General features: G+C 41.5%; 1 protein-coding gene across 6 annotated transcripts in view; it reads left to right on the forward strand.

Moving 5' to 3' along the window:
• MECOM (MDS1 and EVI1 complex locus) overlaps positions 1-26,803 on the forward strand; it is a 377,863-nt gene that overhangs the window by 144,418 nt on the left and 206,642 nt on the right. For all 6 annotated transcript variants that reach the window (XM_068954368.1, XM_068954365.1, XM_068954367.1 and 3 more), the window contains exon 2: positions 24,528-24,877. In XM_068954368.1, the coding sequence (XP_068810469.1) occupies positions 24,528-24,877 (350 nt within the window). The remainder of the gene's footprint in view (positions 1-24,527; positions 24,878-26,803) is intronic.

The following is a 26,803-nucleotide window of genomic DNA, read 5'->3' on the forward strand; positions in this document are numbered from 1 at the left end:
CTCAGGGAAAGATTTCTAATAGATTCAAGGAGACTCCAAGCTTTTAGCAGGTCTTGTGAAAAGAAAGGCAGCTCTGTGAGTGAGGGAGCTTTGGTTTGTTTATGGAGAAAACTTGCCAGTCATGTTTCACATTGTGTCCCATTGAGAAGAACAACCAAACTCTTTCAAAGTGTGGAGGCGGTGGCGTTCCCATACAATAGCTGCTCCAAGGTCTGCGGCCCAAAGGTCAGGAGCTGTGGTTTTCAACTAACTAGAGATGAGCTGCAGCCTTGCCAGGCAAGTCATGGCGGCAACCTCCTAGAAAGCCCAGCTGCATCAGGAAGACATTCATGTTTTACAATTAGATACTGGCTTTTGCTGCTCCGGATCTGTTCCAGTCTATAACTACAGCAGTATCCGAATGATGGAGTGGTGCCAAATGTGAGCAGCACTGAATATTCTGCTTTACCATAAGAAGTCCTGAGGTGAATGAACACTGTCAAGAAAGCACCGTGAATATTCTTTTCCACTGTTAACTGAATTTACTATTTTGCTGGCAAAAGTTACAGCAGAAGGTGAATTTTAATATCACATCTGCATGAACTTGTGCTGGAAGTGTTCAGAGCTCATCTGATCAGGAGGTAGAAACAATGCCGTGTGACTTGCTTTGACTGCACACTGCTAAACAAAACAGCTAAAATTTCAAATACTTCCAGTCAGTCATGACTTTAAAAATATCCAGAAGAATATTTGAATAGGGGACACGTAAAACAAAATCATAGCCTCATCAGGATATTATGTGAAACAGAAACATGTTGAATAAATCATTACCTGTGTTTATTCACCCAGCTCCCGGTAATCTAACACTATGGATTTGTAAGGCCTCAGTGGTGTAAACCAATACATTTGGCCTCCTGTAGCTGCACATCAGCCCCAGTGGTAGCTGGAATATTGGATAAATGAATGTGTTTTCCTTTATGTCACGTCAACAGCTCTCAGCATCCTGCTTGGTTCATAACAGCCAAAGGAACTGTAGTACGTGTTTCACTGTTTATATTTTTCAGCCAAGCCTGAAGCTTTAAGAAAATCAGGCCACTACCATGACATGCTGTATACACAGAGAGAATATTTCATTTTTGTCATCAGGAAGAAAATTCATGATGCAGCTCTGGAGGAGTCAGTGGAAATATCCTCTTAGAATGATGGAAAAAAGATATAGCCATTCAGTTAACCTATTTAAACCTCCAAACTATCACACTTTCCTTGAGGGTTTGAAGAAGTTCTTAGCAGTTAAGAGTAGTGTTGCCTGGTCAAATCTGCCTTACATTAAAATGACTAAGAATAGCTTTGACAAAGCTCTGGGACAAATTCTGTGCAAATCCTCCACCCTGCCTACAAAATTGCCATATGCTACTTTGGATGAGCCTTTATTCTGGAACTGCAGCTGGGCTTGGAAAAGGAAATATGACTGTGTGACTCAAGCAGAAGAGATGCCAAATGCAAATTGACCTAGTTGATGGTGAAAGACAAAGTGAGCAAATACAGTTATTTAATTAAGAATATATAAGCTGTGGCTTTCAGTGCTAGTAACATCTTTCAGGTGTGTGATTTTTGACAATACAGTGTCCTCTTAGTTGTGCCTTCTGAGAGGAGGTGCTTTTTCATTTTTAGTTTTGGACAATATTGTGTTAGGGATGTTCAGCCATTACAGCCTGCTTTTCCTGGAGAAACAGGTTTGCAGTACTGGTTATTTTAATTTACGGAATGGATTTTCAGTATACAGAATTAGCACCACTGAGTAATTAAAAAAAATACAGAAAAAAATAGAAATTATTCAAATTGGATCACACTAATTAGTGAAACTAATTATGTTTTCCTAAACATCTTTCTGCTCACCTATTGTGCAATGAAAAATCATTTGCTCTTGATGTAAAACAGGAGAAAGGAGATTGCTATGACAATTAGCAGTAATTAATGAGAAGCTTTGAAATGTTTGGCGTTAACCTCAACATCTATTAACAGGCAACATTTGCATCCCGGTACTGAGGGGTGTGAGTCTGCACAGACTACTTCCCTCCCAGACGTGGAGGAAAGTGAAGTGCGAATATGACAAAGAATTAAAATGGTTTCTCTTATTCTTTAGTGAGTGTTAGAAGTAGCCATGCACACCTTCTGCAAACTTTCATCTTCCATCATGCTTTCAACAGGCAAAATGGTACTAATAAGTATTTTAATTAAAAGCAATGTTTAACACATTAAGGCATACTTAACTTGACTTGAGTAACTGCGTGATTGTTGCAGCTGCCTGTAGGATGTTACTTATATTCTACAGAAACCTATTCAGTTTCAGAATTTATTTTTCTTTTGCACTGGAATGAAAACAAAGCCTTTTGGAAATGTCTTATGAAAGGGAGCCATATAAAAATTTTTTTAGATCAGTAAGACCAAATTTCTTCAAAGAATAGTCTTTGAAAAGAAGGGTCTTCCCTCTCACGCTCACACACAGACCAGGGAATCTACCTGCATTTAGAACTCAAAAATCTTCTGACTGAAAATGTCTTTGGTAATGATAAATTTCCTAAGACGTTTCCATTCTGATTAAATAAAAATGGTTCAAAACATTAGGGCCAGCTCAAACAATCACGCTGTGTAACTCTTGTCCTCCTCCACTCTACCTTACTTTGCTTGTCACCCACATCCATGGTACATCTGAAACTTATATGACACACTCTGATAATATTGCCTCAGACATCACAAATGACATCTTGCCCCATGTCATCCATCAGTGTTCTGCCTTTAACAGCAACGAGATCAGAATTTGATCGATGTATTTTGAACTGGTGCTTAAAATGCTTCATAGTGTTTTGCATAGTTTAAGAACCTGTACAGACAGTAGATGATGTCAACGTTTAGGGATGTTTTCCTTTGGAGACGTTTAAATTTGAAGTTGTGAGTCACGTGACCAATTCCTTCCTTCAAAGTGACATGTGGAAGAGCTAAGAAATAGATCTATCTTCTGCACTGCTGGTTTCCTATAATTGCTTCCTAAGAGGAACTTGTCCTGGACGTGATTTCTGTGGCAATACAGGGAGGAAGAAATATTAACCCACTGAAAGGGGGTTGCTGCTTTCAGTTCTCCCTTGCCCCTATATTCTCTCCTGATTTGTGGATTAATTGTATACTTTCTCTTGACACAACTTACTGTTGTCTTTATCACTGTGATTGGGATGTTATCTCCTTTTTTAAGGTTGCTTGGTAGTAGAGTTGCGTCATTTTTAATTGAACAGCTGATGACTGATAGTTGAATATAAGAATAAACTAAAAAGCATGGCTTGTTTAAGTGAGGAAAATGAAGTCTGATGGAGGTTATGACTGATACTGAAGGTGGTAAACACAGAGAGAGAGGAAAAAAACACAACAAACCATTTAAGCTCAAGGACAACGTTCGACCAAGTACAAATGGGTAATAAATTGGCCGTGAATATTCTGAGGCTAAAAATTAGATTTCTAGCAATAACAGGAGTAAAATTCTGAGGCAACCTTAGACTCGTCCTGCTGGTGCCAGGCAGGACTGTTTATAAGATCATTGTTACTCAAACTCACGCCAAACAGATAAAGACTGTTCCTCTTTGAAATCATCAGCAAAAACCCTGAATTTGGATTCAGGGGTGAGGATTGCTTTCCTTCCCACTTTCTGAATGTTCACCTTGCCACCACACTTGCTCATATCGGAAGGACGAAGAGATGGAAGGAATATGAGACAAGTGCTCTTTCCATAACAGCTATTTTATTATCAGCTTTAAAGAAAAGTGTAACAGTAGTTGAAATCCAGGAGACCTTCTTCCTTCTTAGCAGCAATGGAGCAAAGATGATGTGTTGGCAGAGATGTGGAAAAAGGGCTTCTGAGAATCGTGCTAGTGCTCCAGTGTCCTGGTAGACTGTGCCATCATGCAAGTAAACGCTTTCGGAGGTTATCTAACAGCAGGTATGAATTCCCTTGCGTTGCAGCTGAGTTTGTAGCTCCTTTTGCTGTGGATCAGAGGAATGTGCATGTATTCTGTTGGCTTTGACATACTTAAACGGGAACATCATAAAGAATAAAAATATTTCTAGACAAATGACATTAAATAAACTCTTTTTCTGTGATCACCCCTCTCCTTTCTGTCACTGCAAATCTATGTTCACGTTTTGCAATGCTGGGCGCAAGGCTGGTGCCTGTGCCTCTGTTAGCACGGCCAGCGGTGCGCACGGAGGAGTCAGAGCTGGATCCAGCCAGGGCTTGTGCATCACCCACAAATTTGGCAGCTCAGTTCTGGGTGAGCCTTTTGCTCAGCCAGCAGAGGAAGAAATGAGAGGAACACAGCCAGACTTTTCAGATCCCAGGTTGAGCGTAGCAGACTGGGGGTTAGGAAACTGAAACCCTCTAAGATTGAGATATTTGATATTCAGAGTCGATGGAGTGGAATAAATATGGACACTTTTTGTTTCAAGGAATTTCTTTTCTGGGCATCGCTTTGTTTGTCCTACGATGTATAACCTGTTTAGCTATGTTCTTTGCTGGGCTGAGGAATATTCTTGAGAAGGTGTTTTGTATGAGACTCCAGCATTTTGTCTCAAGCCATGATGCTGAAATTTTGTGCTTGATGGTGTTCAGTCCTCGGTGTACTAAGTTTCCTTTCAAGCACTAGTGTTCTCAAAGCCATTCCATGTTATCCTCGCTTTTCTTCCCCTGACCTCAGTCATAAAACTCCCACTCTGCTCTGTCACTGAGAGCAGTTAGCTAATGCAGAGATCACTTTAGAGAACCCTATCACATGCGTTTTGGGAGAGAAAAGGCCTCAGCCCAAGGATTCTGGATCAGACTTTGCTTTGAGTCTTTGTACCCGTGAACTGCTCTGTCCGTATTGTATTGCTTACTGTCAGTGGTCATCTGCTGTGTGCGTATGAAGTAATTTGTTACAGGAGTTTGAAAGTGCTTCACGGTATTTAATCTAATCAGTGAAAACTTCCTCATCCCATTATTTGTGCAATTTTGGGAGGAGGAGTGCTTGTTTTCATTTGGGTTTTATGATTTACACTTTATTTTTATGGTATGTTTGTTCAGGAGGAGGATTTTTCATTACTTTCCTTTGTAGTGATTGTTTTGTACTTTCTTGGGACAAAATCGGCTCTTTTGAAGGTCCACATGCTTACGTGCAAAATATTGGCAGATCTCTAAGTCTAAGGAATGCAGTGGAAACCATGGTGCATCCTGTGCTTTGATTTTCACAGATCTCTGTATATTGGTCATGCTATGAGGCAGAGTTTCTAGATTCTCACTTCTATCATTGTTTGCTTCTGTGATTGTTTCTGATTCGTATTTGTATTAAGCTTATCAATACCTGTTCAGTTGTACCCAGACAGTGCCGAATTAGTTCTGAATCAGAATTAAAATTTATGACATTTCTGATGTAAATGCCGTGCGCATGACGTTACCGACAGTTCCTAATAAAATGATGAAACTACAAAAAATGCAGCGCTTGAAAGCAATTGAAAGATTGCTGCTGGTTTGGACGTCCAGTCTGGAGCTCCCTGCTGTGATTTTCTGAAGTGCTGGACTCCTACCACGGCCAGGAGAGATGATCAACAGCTGAGGGAATCAGGCCACTTGTAGAAAATGGAAGAAAGGATTTCTATGCTTTGTATAGTTTCCTCAGTGAATTCTTTCTAGAACAGTAGGGCAAAGATATTTCTGTTGGTTATGCTGCCTTCTGCTCTTTGCACTGGTGCATTTAACTCCTTAAGAATTAAATCGCTCTGTTCACAACGCCAGAAGGGGATTTCGTAAGTGATAACGAACAGGAAGGTTTTATAGTTGCATTCTTGGCTTTTTATAAGAACTGAAATCCACTACTTGAGATAACCTGCATCTCTCTCTCCTCAAGATGTTTTGCCATCAGAAATGAAAATGCAGCTTAACTAGTTAAGAGTTGTAGTTTATATTTAGGTTATGGGTTGGCAGTAATACTCCAGCTCTGTTTGGATATCTTCCGCGTTGATTTGCATCTTCTGACACACGATTTGAAAACAACTGTGCTGCTCCGAAGCAGAAACCAAAGAAAATTCAGTAAACCCTTTCTCTCTTTTTCTTTGGGGTGGGGCTGTTCCTTTCCCTACTTATTTTACAGTTGCTTCTCTCCTCTTTTTCTCTTGGACTGGAGTGTTGATTTGCGAGATAACACCTGGTTTAAAGTTGCCTGTTGTGTGTGCATCTTCAGCCTGCTTCACTGTGTGTTACTTTCAGGGCAAGTGGAAAGGGAAAAGAGAAGCAGTACTCGTGTCACTGGAAATAACGCGAGCTTTGAGCGTTGTGATGTCTGCATTGCATCTTTAGGTGTCTCTTTTGCACTTGGAGAAATGCAGCTTTCAAAAAAATCCATATCCACCAGGGCTGTTTCAGGAGGCAAAGAAGGTAGCCCGTTGCCTGGCTGTACGTGCAGCGGTACGTGCAGGTGCTAGCTCGCGCCTCAGCCATCCCATGTGAATGCTTTGAGCTTGGTGGTTCTTCACCCTACTTTGCCTTGTTCTTCTTCCCCAGTAAGATGCCAACAACGTTCATTTCCTGCCTTTCAGCAGGATGGGCCTAAGTTTGAACACGAGCATCAGGTTATGTCCATTGTGAACTTTGGCAAAAGCGAGGTTTAGATCTACATCCAAAATTTGCCACTTGGGACGAGCTCTGACTGTTAGTTTAGAAACTTGCTTGTTAGTGCATCAGTGTTTGCTGCCTTTTGTTCCAAAGCCATGTCCAGCATCGTCAATGACCTGGCAACCAAAAGATACGATAATAACAACGTGAATAATAATGACAGTACTAACTAGAGATATCAGGCACTCAATACTCATGAGTTAAACTCCCCTAAAATGAGACTTTCTAAAGAAATCCCCCCCCTTCTTTTTCTCTCTCTCTCCCTCCTTTTTTAACTCTTCTTCCTTCCCCACGCCCTTCATTGAACTCTTGCACTTTAGGGCCTCATCTTCTTCTCAGGCTGATTTTACTCGTCTTGCAGGTTGTGCGCGTCTCTGCATCTGGTGGCAATGAGAACAGGAAAACAGGGTCTCTGCATTTGGGCATGGACTGCCTGGCTGCCTCCTCTGTCATGAAGCCTGGGCAAATTATATTTGTCTTTTACTGTTTAGTTGCATACTACACTGCTAATATGGTACAGTAACAGCTTTCTTGGGCAGCCGCCAGGTTAGGTACTAGTTAGCTAGGACAGTCAGGCAATTCCTAGTCCACTTTTGGTGTATTTTCTGCTCAGAAAATAAATTGTGACAGATCTCTAAATGTCTGTGCTCTTCATCGCAGTCACATGTAGCTCTGATTATTATGTGAACTTGCATCCTCAGGATGAGTGAGCATTGCACGCTCTCTAATTTGTGGCCTTTTTTTTTTTTTTTTAAATAGTAAGCAGATGTCCATCAGAAAACGTGCATTTAGTCATTTTTTTGACAGCACTTCAAAGAGTGGATATTTATTGCCTAGTAGCTTTTATTTTTTTAATCTTTTTTTTTTTTTAACAAATCAGAAGTAAAAAAGTAAGATAAAAGAGGCTCTCCCAAAACTTATAATTTATATTGCAAGAGAAATTATCCAGTTGTTCTGGGTGGTACGTGAGTGTCTCAGCACACAAGATCATACATGTCCTTACAATGAAAGAGTGCCTGGGCTGGGTCACGTCATATCAGATATCCAACTAACCCACTTCCCTTTCTCATAATACTGGGCAATAGCACATCCTTAGGAAAGAGCATAAGATCGAGGCAAATATACTGATGCTTGCTCTGAACTATCCCCTGGCCTCTGACAGACTGAGGCTTGGGTTCTTCTTGAACTGAAGATGGAGACTTTGGATTCAGTAGGCCTGACTGGATTTTTTTCAGTGAACTGATCCAGTTTTCTCTGAACCTGTATAAATTTATAAGATTATCCTGCAGAAAGGAGTGCCACTGCCTAAATATGCACTTTGTGAAAAAGTATTTCCTTTTCCTCCTTCTGCTCCTCTCTGGAGGACGGTGATACAAGCGCAGGCAGGATGGTGCTGGCAGTTGGAGTTACGCTTCCCTTACTAAGTTTGAACATGGGCAGCCCAAGCTCCAAGTCATCTCCAAATGCCAGACTGTTCTCTAGACTCCCTACCAGCAGTGTAGATGTTACCCTAAATAAAACCCAGCCTTTTAGCATCAGATGAGAGTTTGGCCACTGATTGCAGTGGATGTAGGACCACATTCTTCTAGTCTTGCCAATAGGTTCCCCTTGGTTTTGCTGGGAGTGGGGGGTGCTCCTGTTGTCTGAACTGAAGGCCTCTTTGACTTAGGCATCAGATTTTGGCTAAACTTTATGCATATCCTGATGACCTCTACAGTGTATTCACCAAATGACTCACTAATCCTCAAAAACAAGAATTTTTTTGTTACTTCTACTGTTAAATGACACTGTAGAAAAGCTGCTCAAAAAGGGGGAAGGATCATAAAAGGCAGTCCTCTTAAATCTGTTTCCTCAGTGAAAGCTTTATGTGGCACCTCTGGAATAAATAGAAGATTTGTCATTGATTTCAGTAGGAATACTTTGCTTTAAAAGAAGAATTAGACAAATCCTGTCCTCTCCATGTATTTGATATATGACACAGGATGTACAGTTTTCTCTGGTGCTTCCCAAGTTCATAATGTGTATTTTACCTTAGTGCCACTTTGTGAATTTGTTGGTTGCCAGAAGCACTCTATCAGGGTTAAAGTTTTGCCTACCTTTTGATAGTTAAAACATTTTTTTAAAGGAGCGTTTAGTTGTTTTTACACAGGTGCCACGTGGGTGGGTTGGTACTGACCTGCCATCGGAGCAAAGTCTTATTTTTAAGAGACTAGAATATATCAAAATGCTGCTAGCACTTTCATGGATGGGGATATTTGGTTAAATAGATGTTTATCTGGGAAAGTCATCATCTGGCTAGCAGCATACTGAATGTTTCTAAGCAGCTAACTTATGTATACTAAACAAATTTGGTTTGGCTGCAGCTAGAGCTGCCCTGTGGAAATTCTCAACATACATTTGTTTGATTGAGCTGTCATTTTCAGTTGATCTGCTGATGATCTGTGTCACTTTGTTTAAATGTCCTGGTGTTTTTTTATACAGTGCAAAAACAGTGTGCTTTCTGTGATGGATTAAATTGAGGTGAAATTCGAGAGTTACTCCTGTTTTCGATTTCTCTGTCCTGAGACAGGTGGGCTGGAATGACAAAGAACTTCACACACAAACACATTAAAACCAAAATAGAGTAGATGCCCTTATGATTTAAAACATCCGCAGACGTGTCAACTACCAAATGCTGCTGTTCAAAGAAGTTGCTGGGATTTGCACTTTAAACAATAAATGGTATTTATTTGTTCTATCCCATTCAGCTAAAATACCTGGACAAACAATGACATTGAGCTGATTCTACAGTCCTTTCTTGGGCAAAATTCCCTGCGGGTGTATGTGCCGGAGGGTTTGGCCTCTGGTGAGAGTGCTCAAGCTGAACATCAAGATCAAGTCACCAGTAAGCTGCAGGGAATGGAAATGAAGGTATTTTACGCATGCAGGAGCCTGCCAGCAGAGCTTGGGAAAGTGGGCAGCGTCTCTGGCAGTCTCTGGCCCTTGAAAATATGCTTTCTGCAGGCATTTTCTAATAGATGAAAGCTCCTTTAGGACCAAGGCACCTCGTTAAGTTTTCTGGGGAACTATGCTCAAGGTTTGGGCTTGTGTTTGTGCTTCCCACGCGTCCTGGATGTCCAAGATCTTGGTACTGTAGGTGACTGATATTGTAGAGAAGTAGAGAAGAGAATGACGATGACTCTAACTGGGAAAGAGGGTTGCTGCAGTGTGAGGACAGACGCAAGCCGTTTCTGAACATGTTAGCGAGGATACAGGAATCTGCATGGCCAGGCTTAGCGCAGTGCTCTTCCCCTGCAATTCACCCTTCTTCCGTCTGACCTTTCCGTATCCCTAATCTCACATGCTGAAGAGTACGCAGCTTTTCCTTCTATCCAACGTGGGCTCTTGTGCAAGCGTCACCTAATTTTATTCTGCACTTTATAGCTCTTCGAACACGCTCAGGCAGTTTGCTGAAGTTCAGCTCTTCCTGTGTGAGCTACGGTCTGTGTGATCCATGAACTAGCACTTTGCAGAGCAGCTGGATGGTGGCTTTGCGGGGAAAGGAAGAATGGATGTGAAGTCAAGACAGCTTGCTTATTTTATGTGCTTTGTGAGTGTGGGTCAGTCATGTTCATCGACATAGCTGCGGCTTGCCCAGGGGTGAAATGGAGGCACGGCTGTGCACTGAGCGCTCTCTCAAGCAAGCCCTTGCAATAACACTTGAAATCCTTTCTTCCAGCATGCTTGCCGTTATGCGTGTCCTCTCCTAACTTGCTGAATTATCGTTCGCAGGAGTGTGGAGGAGGTCAATAAATGAGTTTAATGTTCTCTTTGAAAATTATTCTGGGAGGAACTGCTATTATTTTATTTTACTTCAGCTTCTAATGAGCCTAACAGGGAAAGCTTGCAATGCAGTTTGTTGCTTCCATTTCCCCACTTTAAAAATGTCTTCTGTGAGCAGCCGTTGCGTTGCCACTGCTTGAGCAAGTGCCGCGTAGACCGGTCATATCATTCTGTTTTTCTACTTCCCTGATACGAATATTGCAAACGGCAGGTAAAGGCGTCTGACGAGATCTCCTTTGTGATGCTTATAGCTTTGTGGTGTAACTGTTTAGCTTGAAAATTTCTGTGTGCTTTTGGCTTTATTTTGGGAGGAAAACTTCAGCAAAAGCAACTTAACCCATTCTCAGAACAATGTTAGGAGAAACCACGTTATTTTCTTGGCATAAAAATTACTCTTCACTTTTGCTCAAGGACTCTGTCACTTCCATGCATTTGCATATGTCTCTCTGTGTGTATATATACTGTATTGTATTGAATATACATTTTGTATATATACATTCTTGTCATTATAAACAATACTTAAATCCATGTCTGTAAACATAAACAGATATATGGTTAAATATTCTTTATAGCAGAAGATTAGTCTGTAGTGACATAATAACTTAAGTAGAATTAAAGTATATAATACTGCATGTTAGTTTGAGCTTATAGGGTCCTCTGATCCTTTGGGGTGGAAAGCACTGCACAGGCCAAGGTCTCTAATGGCAAGGCATCCAATTACACTAAGGCTGAATTTGGTCCATTAAGCTCTATGTATTTATTTAAGCTGTCATATATATCAGACTGCACATGAAAACAATAGAACTCATGAAGATTGCCAGTTTGAAAAAAAGATTATTTTTCAAATTTGCTTCCAAGTTATTGGGATGAACCAGAAGCTTTCAGAGTGCTGATTTATCGCTCTCTGCTAGCAGCTCACCAGGATCCCTCTGCTTCTCCAAGATCAACAGCTTCATAGAAAGTGATACAAGGTGTATGGAACAAAGAGTGGAATAAATTACATTAGCAGTTAACTTTCTTTACAGTTAATATATATCAATAAATATCTACAAAACGTTTGAGGCTTTGACCAGGAAGCCATGTAAAATAAACTGTAGTCCCACTTTTTTTTAAAGTCAGAATAGATCTAACTGATGTTAACTGTTTCACCGCAGGGGGCTCATTCTGGTTTCACACTGGTGTCACTGTTGATTTCAGAGGGTGGATGTGATCAGAATCAAGAATGTTGGTCCTTCCTTCTTACAACAGACTATTAGTGGTACGAGAATACTTAGCATTTATACACTGTCCTGCTTTACATCTTCAAAGCACCAGAGAGAGATGAGCTATTTGCCCTGGGTCTCATCTGAAGCAAATGAGGTAATATGATCCCATGTAAGAAACAGGAAACCTGAGAGTGAAAAGGAGAATTTATGATTGGACTTTTTGAGAAAGCAACTTAGTATGCAATATCAGAGCTACTGCTTCTCATTAAAAGCAAAGTCGGTTGGACTACATGGCCTCACAGAGCACTGTGTGAGTGCTCCTGAGTGTGTCTAAACATCTTCTCAACCCTTTGTCCCTAGCTGGTCTTGAAGAACTCTATTCCTTGCTGGTCAGAAACTCCTCAGTAGTTCTTGGGTCTGGAAAATCTCTGACAGTGCAGCTCTTGGCTTGTGCGGAGGTCTCCGAATACATGAGAAAAGCAGGGAGAGCCGTTAGATTAGCTGAGATAATACAGCGAGGTAATACAGCACTCCCAACAGGCAATGTAAGGGAATAAGCAAGGACCAAAGCGCATACATCTGAACCCAAAGCGTGCGTCAAACCTGAGAAGAGCTAAAGTGATGTTTAATGGAGACTGCCTCTGTGACAAAGTATGCCTGTACCTCTGCTGGAAGCATGATTGCAGCCTACCTTGAATGCCCAGGCTCGATGGCTAGCAAGGTAGGGGAAATGCGCCAGGAGGATGCAGGTGAGCTGGTCCGCTAACGAAGATCGCCAGCCTCGTTGCGCCTGGGCCTCTGCCTGGCACCGGCAGTGAGGCTCCTGGCCCCAGCGGCACCGCAGGAATAGCAATGCCAATGGATATAACCATTTTGCAAAGAAAGAGAAAAAGGGGTCAATAGAGTGAGGTGTCAGTCTGCATCCATGCAAGAGTGTGGCAAAGGATATTTTTTGGCTGAGATTGCAAATATTTGTAGAAGAGGGAACAGGCACCTACTGGCATCTGTTTCAGACCACCATCAGGGGAAAGAAGCAAGAGTGGAAAACTCTTGGACCAGCTTAGATAGTGTTGAAAACCTCAAAGCAGTAAACCCACAGAGACTTAAAATTCATGGAAGTGCTAGGTAAAAATATGGCCAGATAAACACTCTCACAGAATTTTCTAACTTACATGAAAAACAGTTTTATAGAAGAGAGGTGACAGCATCCTGGATTTACCTAATTTCTGCAAACACTTTTTCTTTAAAAAAAGCTCCTGATTGTTCAGCAAAACCCTCAAAGCTTTAATATTTGGGGTTTGGATTTTCTTCCTTTTCATAAACTTCTCTGAATGTTTTATGTTTTCCTTTTTCATGATTTTTTGGTAACAAAATGGAAAAGAAAATGAGGCATTTCTGGGAAGAGTGGGAAGAGAAAGAAATAAAAGAGAGTGGAGAGAAACCTAAGGGTTTTCAGGGAAAAAGTTAAACCCCATTTTTCAAACATCTTCCCTTAGTAGTAGAGGAAGACAAAATATGGGGAAAATGACGCAGAAACTGGGAATGAGTGAATGCAGCCTATTTTCACTGGGCCTAGGAAGTGTATGAAGCACCACAGCATGGTGGTGCTAAATTCCAGAAAAGGAAACCTTAGTGACTGTGGAAATGTAACGATCAAAGCGCACAGGCACAGCAAGCGAAGGTGACCCGGGCCGTGGGACAGGAGCGTGAGGGGTGCGGGCTGTCCCTGGGGTGATGCTCACACCATTGGGCAGCCGTTCTGGGCTTTCTTTCTGCCACCTGCCTTTGGGGAGCACTAGGAAGCTGTGACTGGGCCGGGACAAGGGAGGACGCTGGGCTGAGGCACAGGGTGGGAGACGGGAGGTGGCAGCTGATAGGGAAGGGACAGGATGGACTCTTCACAGTGCCTGGAGAGACGATCGAAAGGAAATGTTTGGTTGCTAAAGGTTTGTAGGGGAAAGATCAAGTGTGGCAAATAATGAGTTAGAGATGGATTTGGGAAACGTGTTTCGGAAAGGACTCCGTGCTTTCGCAGCTTCATCGCCTAGGGTGTGCAGTCTGCCGCACCCTTTTTGGGCTGCACCCCTTGGACTCTTTCTATCTCCGTACGGATGGTTTGTGTTGTTGTAAAAAGCCTAGCTTTTCCCCCCTTCTTATACAAAGGCTAAGGAAAATAATTGCCACAGATCCTTGCAGCTCATCACACTTGTGTATGCCACGTATTTTCTAGAAAAAAAAAACTATTTCAGAAAGGCGTTGGAGAATTGTATGTATGTGTAACCGAATTGTATGTATGTGCAGTTCTCTTCTGCGTCCTTCCTTGTTTAAAGTCGTAATACCATGTACTCTTGTCCTGCTTCAGGGCAGTAAATAGCTTGCATCTGGTAGTGTTTGGGTGAGTACAACCACCACTACGAGTTCCACGAACAAAGCTTGTCTGCGTCACTGCTGAAAGGCTCGTTTCATTGCAGTCCCTAGCAAAGTCCCACAGGCTTTAAGAGGGCTGGGTTTATAACCAATAAATCCCAATTTGCCTGGACACTCTTGCCTTTTGAAATGTGCAGAGAACCCCAGGTATATTTTATTGATCGCAAATATTTTGTTGATATTAAAAATGAACAAGCGTTTCTTTAAAATGTGTGACTTTGACAAGTAGAATTTAGTTTGGTTGTGTCTGAACAGCCACCACTGTAACTGTTCAGAGGAACAAACAGCGTCTGGAGTGAAGAGAAAGTGGGATCAGCGTAGGTAATGTAGATAAACCTGTTCAGAATGCTTGTTTTGCTGGAAAAATGGGACTGGAAAGATTCCTTTGCTCTGACGAAACACGTGTGTGTTGTGTTGAGTGAGATACTGCTGAGAAGAACTTGTCAAAGGTATGAATGTCAGCTAAGGATCAGCATTTCACTGAAACAAATGAGGACAAATTGCCATTTTTGTCTTTGAAAAACTCCGCTGAAGTCAATGCTGGCATCCAGAAATAAAAATGTGCTTCTCTATGATGAAATAAAAATTTTCCAAAGGTTTTTTGTTTTTATATATATATATATATATACACACATATATACACACAGACACACATGTATATGTACATATATATATATATATATATATATATATATATATATCACTTTACTCCTCCAAACAACGTCCACCATCAATATACATTGATGCCCTACAGTATGGTGCGGAATGTACTCACATGTATAACATGAAGTATAGTTGCTCTTAAGATTCATGATTTTCCAATCAGCTAAGTATGTTCTGTTTGTTATTGTGCAACCTTGTAGAGGTATAACTACAGCACATGATGCTGAGAAGTCACTCACAGGAAAAATTGTGGCCTTTGTATCTCCTCAGAAACAAATGCTAGAAAATAGTCTTGCCAGACCTTGAGATTTTGAAGTGGGCAGCATTATAGGATTAATTATTTAATACTTTTTCTGATTAGTGCGTTGGTTATGAGTATTTCTATTAGTGTTTCAAGGACTCAACTACACTGTATCATGGTGTCACTCAAATATAATTAAGCATCTCTCAGTGTAATTGTATAATTAAAAACCTGTCTGGCTGCTTGTACAAAAGCTTCTGTCTCCATTGTACTGTAGCTCGGTTATCCAGAGCAAACCGTGTGAAATTCCAGTCCCCCCCGAAATACTTGAGTATAGTGTGCAAACTGGTGCGTCGTGGTTCTTACGCAGGTCTTCCTGCTTTCCTCGCCCATGGAAGTAAGCTCAGGAAGGCATAGCTGCTGCTTGTTCCCGAAGCCTCCAAGGTAGATCCCTGTGGAAACTCCCGGGAGATGAGGATCAGGCAAGGGACAAGCCCTGTGGCTGGCACTGCGGCTGCTTCCTTGTCATGCCCCACAGCATTGCAAATGCCAAAGTACGATCCGTGTTTCATCCAACAGCTGGGCTAGCGTAAACCCTGCCATAACCGTTGGGCCTTCTCTGATAACTCCCTCAGCTCTTATTTCTTCACGTCCAGCTGCTTCCTCCCCGTTAGCTCACACCCGATGCTTTTCCCAAGGACGGGGTGCACAAGTGCAGGCTGGACATCGTTTTGGGATTCAGGCAGCACCGGCCCACTCCTTTGCTGCTTTCACCAGGGTCTTTTCACTGACGGTGGTGTGGATATTGTGGCGTAAAGGAGATGATCAGGCAGTTGAGCCTTGGCCAATCACTTCTTTAACTCTTTAGTGAGAACTGGTCAGCTTCCCAAAGCAAGTGTGTGGGTGCTTGTAGGCTAGTGCTGTAGTGGCCGCTGGAAGCAAGGGGTTAAATTCCTTTTTATTCATAATGCCCTTGGCAAACAAACTTCCTGACCTGGCTTTTTTTTTTTTTTTTCTCCTTGCTGAAGTGATTACCCTTTGCTGCACTATGATGGAGCAAAAGCGTTTGTGTCTCAGAACGGTACACTACCAGATACTGACATGTTCAACATCTCCTGTGGCTTACCAAACACATCAGGGATGTGGACCTCCCTCTGTTTTCTCATTATGCCAAATAATGAAAAGTGGAAATAATTCTAATCCTTTCTTCTGGTTGTGCTGCACCTCTGAAAGTATGATAAACTCAATCCAATTAAAAGTCATTACCTCTACAAGGCTCAGTCTCTATCTATAACCTTTGTTTTATAATTCACTTTGTTATCTGTCTTCATTATAATTTGGTGAAATAGTCATCTTTTATTACTGTTTTCTGTTAGAAAAAGAGGCATGTGATTTCCAGTGCTACTTTGTAACACATCGCAGTTTAAAACAGTAAAGGTCTACTAATGAGTAAAAAGAAGTTCAGTTACACTGATTTATTACATTGAGATAAAGTTTCATTTACATTGATTATAATACTGTAGGTTTAAGTAATTGTTTTGATTAAAAATGTTCTTTTGCAGCAACAGTTTTTCAGCATGTCAATGACTGTTCAAGTGCATTACCTTTTCTGTCTTACTGCAGTGGATACAGATTGACTCAAATTTTGTTCCCAGAGAGTATTTGCTGAGTTGGACTGAACGATAAAAGCTATATATGAGTGAGTGATTTAACTTTCCTGTCCTTAGTTTTCTCCTAAGCATGCTGGCTTCTCATGCCATGTCAGTATGTGAATATACATCAAGTTTACCATTATGGCAATCAAATAATGAACAGAAGGTGGGTCCTCTAGACCAGTTTCCTGCCTTACTACTGGCCGGTGCTCAGGGCTCAAAATTTCAAGGCAGACTTTTTTTCTTGACTCTGCTCTGTTTAAAGAGTGTCGTGAAGGGAGTTAGTGAGTATGCATAAGCTGCAACAACACCACTCAGCGGAAATATTTTACTAAAATACGAAGTTAAGCTATTAGTTAAGAGTTTCAGCACATGTTGGGCTGCCTCCCCAGACGATGTGAATCTTTACAGGCTCATTGCTAGCTACGGATCTGGCCCACAATATATCAAACCTTGCAGCTGGCATTTCCCTGTTCTCTTACCCCGACTCTGCGTTACCCAGAGAAGATTTTGAAAGTCAAATATATATTTATTCCATTGGGGAAACTTTATCAACCTGCACCAAAGTTTATTGGCACTAGCTGGTGATATAATGGGTAGTTTAAACCCTGCTAACTGCGAATAATTTTTCAACAGTGTTTATGATTGCAGTAGACTTTAACAGACTAGAAGTACAGATAACATAAATATTTCTACCAGAGATGGTTGTACTGGAACTATAAATAAAATTAGGCTTAACTTGTAAATAAATTCAGTGTGTGCCAGCCAACATTTATAATTTTTTGTTGCTGCATGCAATACAGTAATTCATACGGAAAATGTGCAGGGACACAAGCAGCCAAATTTTGCTTTTCAGTCACACAGGTGCAAGTTTCCCTGCTGTCAAGGAGAGTGGCTCCTATACAAATGAAAGCACAGTTTGACCCATAGTCTCTCAGTGCCGGACCCTAATTACAAGACAGCGGCTGGTCCACATCAGATGCTTTTGACTGCGTTACTCGATTAGACATGAATGACACTAGGCAGAGCACCAAATGCTACTAGTTATTGTATAGGCTGATATTGAGAACTTCCAGAAACGACGCGCAGTTCCCTTTGCAGTTACTATATTATGACTCTGCTGGTCTAGTACTGCCACTTGGCAAAGTTGAAATTATCCTCTTGCAAAGCCTGATGCTCTCACGTGTGTGTAGCTTAGCTTCTGGCTTGCCTGCACACATTTTTCTTCCAAGTATTCAGTGTTTCATACTCATCGTTCCTTCAGGAGCTCGTTTCTTCTCACGCTGAGTGTCTTGTTTTCAGTTTTTTGTGCAGATAGAATAATTTAAGAAGCAAAAACCTGTTTGGCACACAATGAAGTTTTTTTTTTTTGTCAGGTAATGCTGATAACTGAGTTCTTGCGTATTATCTGTATTTCTGTTACTGACGTGCATTTTACAATGACACACAAACAGAAAGTGTCCAAAGAACTAACCCTTTCGTATGTTAGCGCTGGATCGATAATCCACACTTAGTTCCCTTTTCATTTCAAACACATGATCCAGCCATAGTGGAGCAGTCTAAAAAGTTGGTGATTTTTGTATTCTTCAACCTTTTTTGCATTCCTTTGTCTCTGCAGGCTATTGCTACAACTCCCTCTTCTGCTGGATGGGCATAATGGTTTTCTTTATGTGAAGCTCTGTGCTGCAAGAACAGCTTTCTGTTGTGTAGCGACAAGGGGGAAAGGAAGCTTTATCGAATCAGCTGTGAGAATGCCATCTGTAATCTGCGGAATAACAAGTATAAAAGGAATGCTAAAATCTGGGCACCAGATTTTACTCTCATTTTGTTACATTAGTGTCAACCTGAAGAAATTCTACTGACTTCGGCTAACTCCAGGACAGACACTGATCTCATTTATTCTTTGGCGGAAGTCTAAACTAATTACTCTGGATTTAGCAGCCATGTAACAGAAATCAGAATCTGGCCTTTGGGGCAAGTGACAGACCCACCACATAGCAAACTCTAGGGTCTGATTCTGTATCCCTTACTCTCACTGAATAGCCTATATGCGTAAAATTAAAATTTGCTGCTGGGACTGTCCATGGAAGCACCATCTCATCTGCAATTGGTATGGCTTTCAGGGCTGGACTTTCTGAACATGTTCAGGATAGCTTTAGTTTTCTCTGCTTGTATTAGGCTCAAGTAATGCAAGTACGAAAAACGATTCAAAACTTCTTTAAGCATTGCCCTTATCCTTAAACTTGCTGATAGTCTCTGTGGTTTTCCAACCGAGCTTTCTATTTGTAAATCATTTTTTCCTCTCCCTGTTTATGATTTTTATCTAACTGGGAATTACTAGATCTATTCTTTTTAGAGTTCTAAATCAATTCTCATTTGATTAGGTTTGTATGATGCTTTTCACAATGGAGTCCTGCATGGACCACCAGACTGTGTTACAATACAAATAATAAGTAATTGTTATTAGATCCAGCTCTGCAGAACAGTTCTGTGAATAGGGAGTGGCTCAAACTAGTTTCAGGTGTGTTAGCTGATAAAAAGTTCATGTAGCATAATGTAGTTCTTGGCTAGAGTTCCTTCTGTGTCTGAAGATAGCGTCCCGATCTCTTGTGTACAATTCCAAAGTTAAGGATCTTTCTCCTCTCTTCTCCAGAGGGCATAGAAGAGGCCATCTCCAAACCGTACCTGTTGAGTGCAAGACTATCAGATGGCTCCCATTTAGTTCATCATTGAGTTAATATATCTTCAGAAGATAATGGATTTCCTTTTCTCATTCTTGAGCTCTTCCTGATCTCCTATGTTCTGTACCTATGTGGATATATAATTGGTTCCTGCCTATAACAGTCTTTTCTTTAATACCTGTTCAAACAGAAATTCAGATAAATGTGTCCCAGTTGTATGCAACAGGAAATGCCTGCCTCCTTTTTAGATATGCTTGCAAATAAGCTCTGTTGATTTCCTCAGTACTGAATAGAAATGTTGGGTCAAATATAAATGGACTCCAGTCCCTTTAAAGTGTCCGATTCAGGAAGTTGCGATACGTTCAGCTCAGCCCTGGCCTTACTCAGGACAAGGGGCTAATTCTCCTGATGCTAACATGCCCCCACAAACGCCCAGGTTAATGCATGCTCACCAAGGGCTCATATCAGATATGGTCAGCAGCACTAACAGAGCGCAGAAATCCTGACGTATGATATACTTCTCCTTATCCAACAGAGCTGGATCCTCCTGGAGTCTACTCATTGTGGCTAAAGGTCATCTTTCTCACTTTTGTGAAGTTACAGGTGTGAACCTACCTCTATCTTCTCAGCTGGAAAGAGCCACTTCCACTTTTATCTCAACTCTTCCTTTATCCTGCTCTGAAGGTGAAGGAATTAGAAACACTTCTGAAGGAGGCTCTCTACATGCTTTTGCTTCCAGCTTACCTCCTTCATCCAGAATAATCAACCATCCAGTTAAGTCATTGGTGGCCATGTGCATGACTCCAAGTGACAGATTTACATGCTAGAGAATTTATCAGTCAGTAGTAATTTTGGCAATAAATATATATTTGTCCTCATGCACAAATTGGCTGAAGAAAGGGAGAACAGATACTCTGGGAAAAGGAGAAGGGAAACTGCTGATGTTACAAGGCTTTTTGTAAAAGTATGCCTACATGTCTGTTTGTTACAGACTGGTTTGTCTGAAGTTCTGGATGCAGATTTGAGCTTCGGAGGATGTGTGAACTTTGAGCAGGAGTTTAATAGCTCAACATAGCTCTGAAACACTCATACTTCTACTGAGCTAAAGTGCCTCCTTCTGATAGATAATGCTGTTGTGTGCCATGTTAGCTACAGAAAGACGCAGCTCATTTAATGTGTGGCCCAGTGTGCTTTTGAAAAATAGCAAGCCTTTGACTCAATAGCAATTGCAACTAGTGGAAAGCAGTTACGGTTGCATTCAGTAACCTCTGTTTCCCTCATTCATTAGTGCCTCCTATTTAATTCCATTTGGAGAGGAAGAGCATGCTAAATTGTTAAGGAGTCATCCAAATGGAAGGAAGTCCTCTCCTCCCAGCTATGCACAGGCGCTCTCTTGGTCTTGAAATGACCCCAGGGCCCAGACTTAGAGTAGTAGCTTTGGCACATGATTCTCCTGTCCTCATCAGCCACATCCCCAGCACGTGGCCACGTGGACTCTTTCCTCCTAGCATGCAAGTTGTGTCAAAAGTGCAAACACAGGTGTCCACCCTGGTCTTTCAGCAGCAATTAACCTTTCCTCCTGGGTTTCCTTTGAAGCTTACTCATGTTTTTATTGCAAAATAGCAGTGAAGAATTTTATGGAGGCTAATATCTAAACTTCCACATTACCTAATCTCATCTGTTCCCTTATCAGGGGCCTCAATTTTGTTTCATTCCAATTCTAATGGGGATAATTATTAGGCTTTACAGAAGCCATCTTGAATTTCAAAACTGCAATGCTATCTGCGTAAATGATTTGTAGTTCACTTAGAAAATGGCATGTGGAAGCACAGTCCTTTTGTCTAATTTGAACTTCACAGAGGTTTTCTGCCAGCCAACATCCCACAGTTTCACTGGATCCTTCTGATCCATGTCAGTGTAAACTGTAAAGAGAATAGTCCTACATCCTTGGAAAAGGAAGACCAAATCCTCAGTAAATGCTCATTGGTTTCAGTGTAGCTCTTTCTATCAGTACTTTTGCAAATATGTCTAAATGGTCTTGCCTTCTCTTCACCAGTTGCAACTCAGCTCCTTGTTTATTTTGAGGTTTTAATATATATTTTTGCTAGAATACATTGCTATTTCAAGCAGAATAATATTTTAGTAATCTGTTTTACCCACACTGTTAAGCTGCAGGGTATAAATGCATATTATATTTTCCAGAGCTTTCAAGCTGAAAGCCCGTTTTTAAATATGACATTGGGTGTGGCTGCTGGAAATCAAAGGAGTCACAATAGACTAGCGCAAATGGATTTGTCTCACTGCCAAACTTCCAGAGGCCAATTTATCAGCTGCAGGTTTGACCCTATATGGCTAAAACTAGTGTAACCAGAATGACTGAGATAAGTATAACTGAGGCCTTTGAGTCTGCGAAAGAGAAATTAAACCGAACTGTCCCTGGAGGAGAAGAAACATCTGCAAACCCATATTTGCTAAATGTTTAAGGGCTCAGCTTATGCCAGTCAAGGGATAGTATCTGCTGAAGAGCGGAGCTGGGTGGCAAGTGGGGCTGGGAGGCATGGCAGTAAGTCACACGGCCGCTTCTGCGAAGGGTGCGGCGTGGGTTGTTGTGCTTGCTGCTACTGAAGTGACCTGGCTGAGCTGCTTCGGTGTTTTACAGAAGACAGCTAAGAGATAAAGGAGTGCAGTGGCCATGGGGCAGATGGAGAGCCCTGGTTTTGTGGGGAACTGCTTGGCGGAAGGGGAAACCAGCAAGGAACGTGTGAGAGAAACTTTTAAAGGAGTTTGGGTGTCAGGCACCCAGCTGTCATAGAAAATCAGCAGGATTTAGATGCCTGAAGTGGTTTTTTTTTTTTTTTGGTAAAAAAACCCCTTCCAGTGAGCCATGTGCTTATCATCATCCAGATCACTTTCTTTATGTGATTTCTTTTCCTGCACCCCATGTGTATATGAGTTTTTTTTTTTTTTTCCCTGTTTCAAAACCAGCTGAAATCTTTTAGGCAGGACTGCAATATAAACAGTCAGAGGAAGAAATCTGAACGGGAGCGAGCCCGTCATGGCTGGACGTGGTATTGCCGCTGGCCTAGCGGTGGCAGGGAGTGGAGGAGAGTTTCACGGGGACGTGGGAGGCCCAGCCCTGCCTCTTCTCTCCTTGTCTGCTGCAGCCCAGCTTTTCTGCACGCTCAGGCAGAGCAGCATTTGTGGGTAGCAGCAATGCCGTGGCATGATGGAGATGGCTACTAATAAGATCATTTCAGCACGGAGCGGTGAAGTGAATCAAGGCATCTGGATAAAGATCCGTCCCTGTCCTTTTTGTGTCTTCTTCCCCGTCCCCTAGAAGTTCAGGCTGAGTCTTGCCGTGGACTACCACCTGGCAGTAAGGCTATGGGCACGGGCTTTTATGTGCTAAGCACAGAAAAAGTCCCCTGTATTAGCGCTAACTTTGCTTTTGGGCTCGCTTTCATTAGTCCTTGAGCATCTTTGCAGGGCTCTGCACTCCTGAGCTATTGCAGGAAGGAATTCTGAAGCAGAAGCAATGGAAAAACCCTCTTTGCGTCTACCACATCTCAGTGGTTGAGTCGGTCAAGATTTTCTATTTAGGTGTTAGAAAAGTGATAAACAAATCAATATTGGGTTCAGTTGTTAAAGTGTGGGGGGAGTCTGCCAAACCAGAGGCTAAGGGAGTGGGTAGATGAACTTTCTTATGACATGCATGAGGTCATAGTCAGTGCCACATAAAAGAAAGAAAAACAGTTCATGGCTGTGAATAAATTGCTCACAGATGAAGAATCTAGTTTGCCAGTCATGTGATGGGAGCAATCTATTCAAATGATTTGTTATGTCCCAGTGTTTGTCTTAGGCAGTACCAGAAGCATGAAAATATAGATATAATGTTGTTAGATAACGTGTAACAAAGATGTGAGAGATAATGGGCTATGACCTGATTTCAGCAGAAAAGGCATACAGTGCTAATCTACCATGGATAGTTTCTTTAATGAGCAAGAAATTGAAAGAACATTTTAAGGGTCCTATTTCTTCACTGAAACAGTATCATTCTGAACGCCAAGCACAGCATAGCACTTAATAGCTGGGCCAAACATATTATGCAAATATTCTCATGCTCAGATCTTAAATACCCAATCTCTCAACTTTATTCCTTGGAGAATAATATTCTCACCTTCTATGTTGGATATAAGTCATGAGCATTGGTGTGTGGGAAAAGTATGGTAACATTAATGAAGTCGAATGAATGTAAAAAATTAAAAAGTTTTTTAGTTAGTTTGTCATTTTTGCTCCTTTTGCTTATATTACTGGGTTGGTACTTTTTTCCTGGTGCAACTGAAGCCTCCCTGAAGTTGCCCTGAATTTTTGGACTGAAGGGAATTTACAATCAGCCTTACAGTTAGACAGTTAGAGCCGTCAAAAATAGTGGGTTTGGGTTTTTTTTTTTTGGTTTGCTAGCTAAGCCCCAGATATTTTTTTTTAATGTGTTTTGGATCTGCCCCAGTTTTTTGTAAGTGTAAAAGGAGAAGGTTCAGGTTCTCTGTAAGGTGCTATTTGGATTCTAAACTTATATAGACCATTGAGTTTCTTGGAGGTCAATGGCAAGACACTGATTTACATCAGCTGAAGTTCTTGCCAATAGTTATGTGGTAGGCTGGACCCTTTCCTCTAAAGATTAATTGGAGGCCATCAAACTTAATTTTGGCTACTTTAGGTTCAGTCTGTCTCTCTAAAAGGCCACTACAGCTTTCCTGCTTTTCATTTCACTTCGATTTCAGTTGTAACGTATAATACTGGCTTTCAATTGTAATTTCAAAGAGTATGCTATGTAAAGCGCTATATCCGGACCAGATTGGACAGTAGGGTGTGCCTGCATATACATCTGTATGTAATTCACTCACTGATGCTAGGCTTGTGTTCAATGATGTAAACGACTTTTGATGTCAGAGATATTAAGAAACGCTGTGTACGCCCAGCCCTACAATAGGGAAAAGGTTTAGCTCCTTTCAGGTTGAGGCTCTGCTGCAGGAATAGTGGTTGATGAAGGTGTCGTCAGCCTAGTGAACTGTCCTTTCTATTTCATGTGCAGACTAAAGGAGATTCATATACAAAATCTGTCAGTATATTTCTCTCCTTTAAATCCCAATGTTTGGATTTATTTTTTAGGTGATGAATGCTTGTATGAAAGCTTTCCTGAACTTCCTTTGGAGGAAGTGCCAGAAGCTGATGGAGAAGCTGCAAATGTCCAGTGTCCAACATCCCTCAGCATTCAAGAGCCGTCTTCTCCAGCAACCTCCAGTGAAGCTTTCACACCAAAGGAGAGCTCTCCTTACAAGGCTCCAATATATATTCCTGATGACATTCCCATTCCTTCAGAGTTTGAGCTGCGAGAATCCAACATTCCTGGAGCAGGATTAGGGATATGGACCAAAAGGAAGATTGAAGTAGGGGAAAAGTTTGGCCCTTTTGTAGGAGAGCAGAGGCCACACCTTAAAGATCCCAGTTACGGTTGGGAGGTAAGACACTTAACATTCTTTCGGTCTGTTGAACTCTCTTGAATGTCGATAAACACAGAGGTATTTGTAGAATTTGAGTTCTATCCTGCAGTAGCCGGGGAATATTTTGTGTACACTGAGAATGTTTCATGGCTTTGTGGTGCCTTCTGCATAAAAATTAAAGCGTAAACCCTGCACTGTCTGAAAAGAAATTGGGTGCTGCTTTTGGTGTTGTCGATCACCACTTTCTGTTTACAACAATTAGAATAGCCCTAAAATCTTTTACCGTTTGCTAAATTAGTGTTGCAAAACCTTGTGCTACACAGGGACTTTGAATGCTAAGAGTTTGATCCTGGTTCCATTTAAGTTAGTGGGAATTTTGCCATTAATTCAGCGAAAGTATGTTTGGATCCTAGTGTCATAAACTTAGTACACGTGGGAATGATGTGGATCATGTTACTTCTGCAGATGCTCTGAGAAATGTTGTTTTTCATGAAGGAGTTTAAGGCCTACTTCGACGAGTACTGTGGCTGCAGCTCGCTTTCCCTGCCTTTTGGGGGCAATGGTTGTTCCTCACTTGGATAATCCTATGGAGCTGGCCAGGTTGCAGGTCCATGGCCAGACGCATTCCTGTGGTCCCCTTTCCCCTTTTGGAGCAGCTGGCAGTGCTCACACTTTGCAGTCTTGCTCTCTAGGGACAAAGATTGTCTTAGCACTCCTTGCCCTGTGTTCACAAGTGTCTCCGCACTGAATTTTCTCTTTTGGGGTAGTGGGAAGGATATTTTCTCTCGCATCTGGCACTAGAGAATGTCCGTAGCACCTCACACTGTCTGAATGTGCTGAAATCTAAAGCAGTTCATGTTGCCAGTCATCTAATCGCATGTTAGTCAAGCCCCTCACCTGAATCCTCAGACCCCTGTGGCACAGATGTGGCTTCTGGGCTGGAGAAGATCATATGTTTTTTCCTTAATGTTGGTATAAAGTGACACAAAAACATTCCTTCATAGTTTTATTCATAGTTTTAACAATGTGCTGTAGAAATGGAGTACAATCTTAGTTTTCCATCTGTACTTTTCCTTTGGATAACAGGGTTTCTGATAAGGGGAGAAGTGCTTCGTTTGCATGACTCTCCAGGGGCACGACTGACCTTTGGATAGCGGGGAGTTTCATTTTCCCAGGAAAAATGGAGTTTACTGTGGAGCAGAGCCTCAAAGATATGGCGGATAATAAATGTTTGGTTTGCTTTTAACTATCAATAAATACCCAGTGAGTTCATTCCAAACTTTCCATCCACTTGTTTAAACACTTGTGAGACCTGTGACAATATGACAGAATAGTGTCAAGAGAAATTATAGACTTGGCAGAACTCTATAAAGTTAACAGACCCTGATGCAATATAATTGCTGGTGAGAAATCTTTATTCTTTGAACAAGGCACAAGGAAACCATAAAAGCTGACTTTTAGCCACACCACAATTAAACTCAGATATCGATAACAGAAATTTGAGCAAAACTGCTGAGACACCACCGTAAATGCAGGTTTAACACATTTCAAAATTAGTGCATTTTAGGATGGATCATCCGGCAGCGTAACGCATAGTAGCCCCACTGAAATCAAGGGAAACCCATCTTGGTTTTCACACCCATGGATATTGATACTATACTGTAATAATAAGACTAGATTTTATGGTTCAAATAGTTAGGATTTTGGAAGCTACAAAATCCAAACAAGAGAAGTATATCTGGATACTGATGGAAGCTCAGATGTCACACCAAATCACTCTCAAGCTGTAGGACTCATGCCATTTGAACAGCAGTAAGTATTTGGACCAGCTAGGGAGAAGCTACTGACAAGTGTTGGAAGTAAATCACAGTCAACTCCCTCTGCAACTTGGCCACTCATCTAGAAGTACTCCAACAGTGCTCAAGGAAGCTTGAAACAGAGTAT

The sequence above is a fragment of the Struthio camelus genome, chromosome 9 (assembly GCF_040807025.1).
Source record: "Struthio camelus isolate bStrCam1 chromosome 9, bStrCam1.hap1, whole genome shotgun sequence".
NCBI classification, from domain to species: Eukaryota; Metazoa; Chordata; class Aves; order Struthioniformes; family Struthionidae; genus Struthio; species Struthio camelus.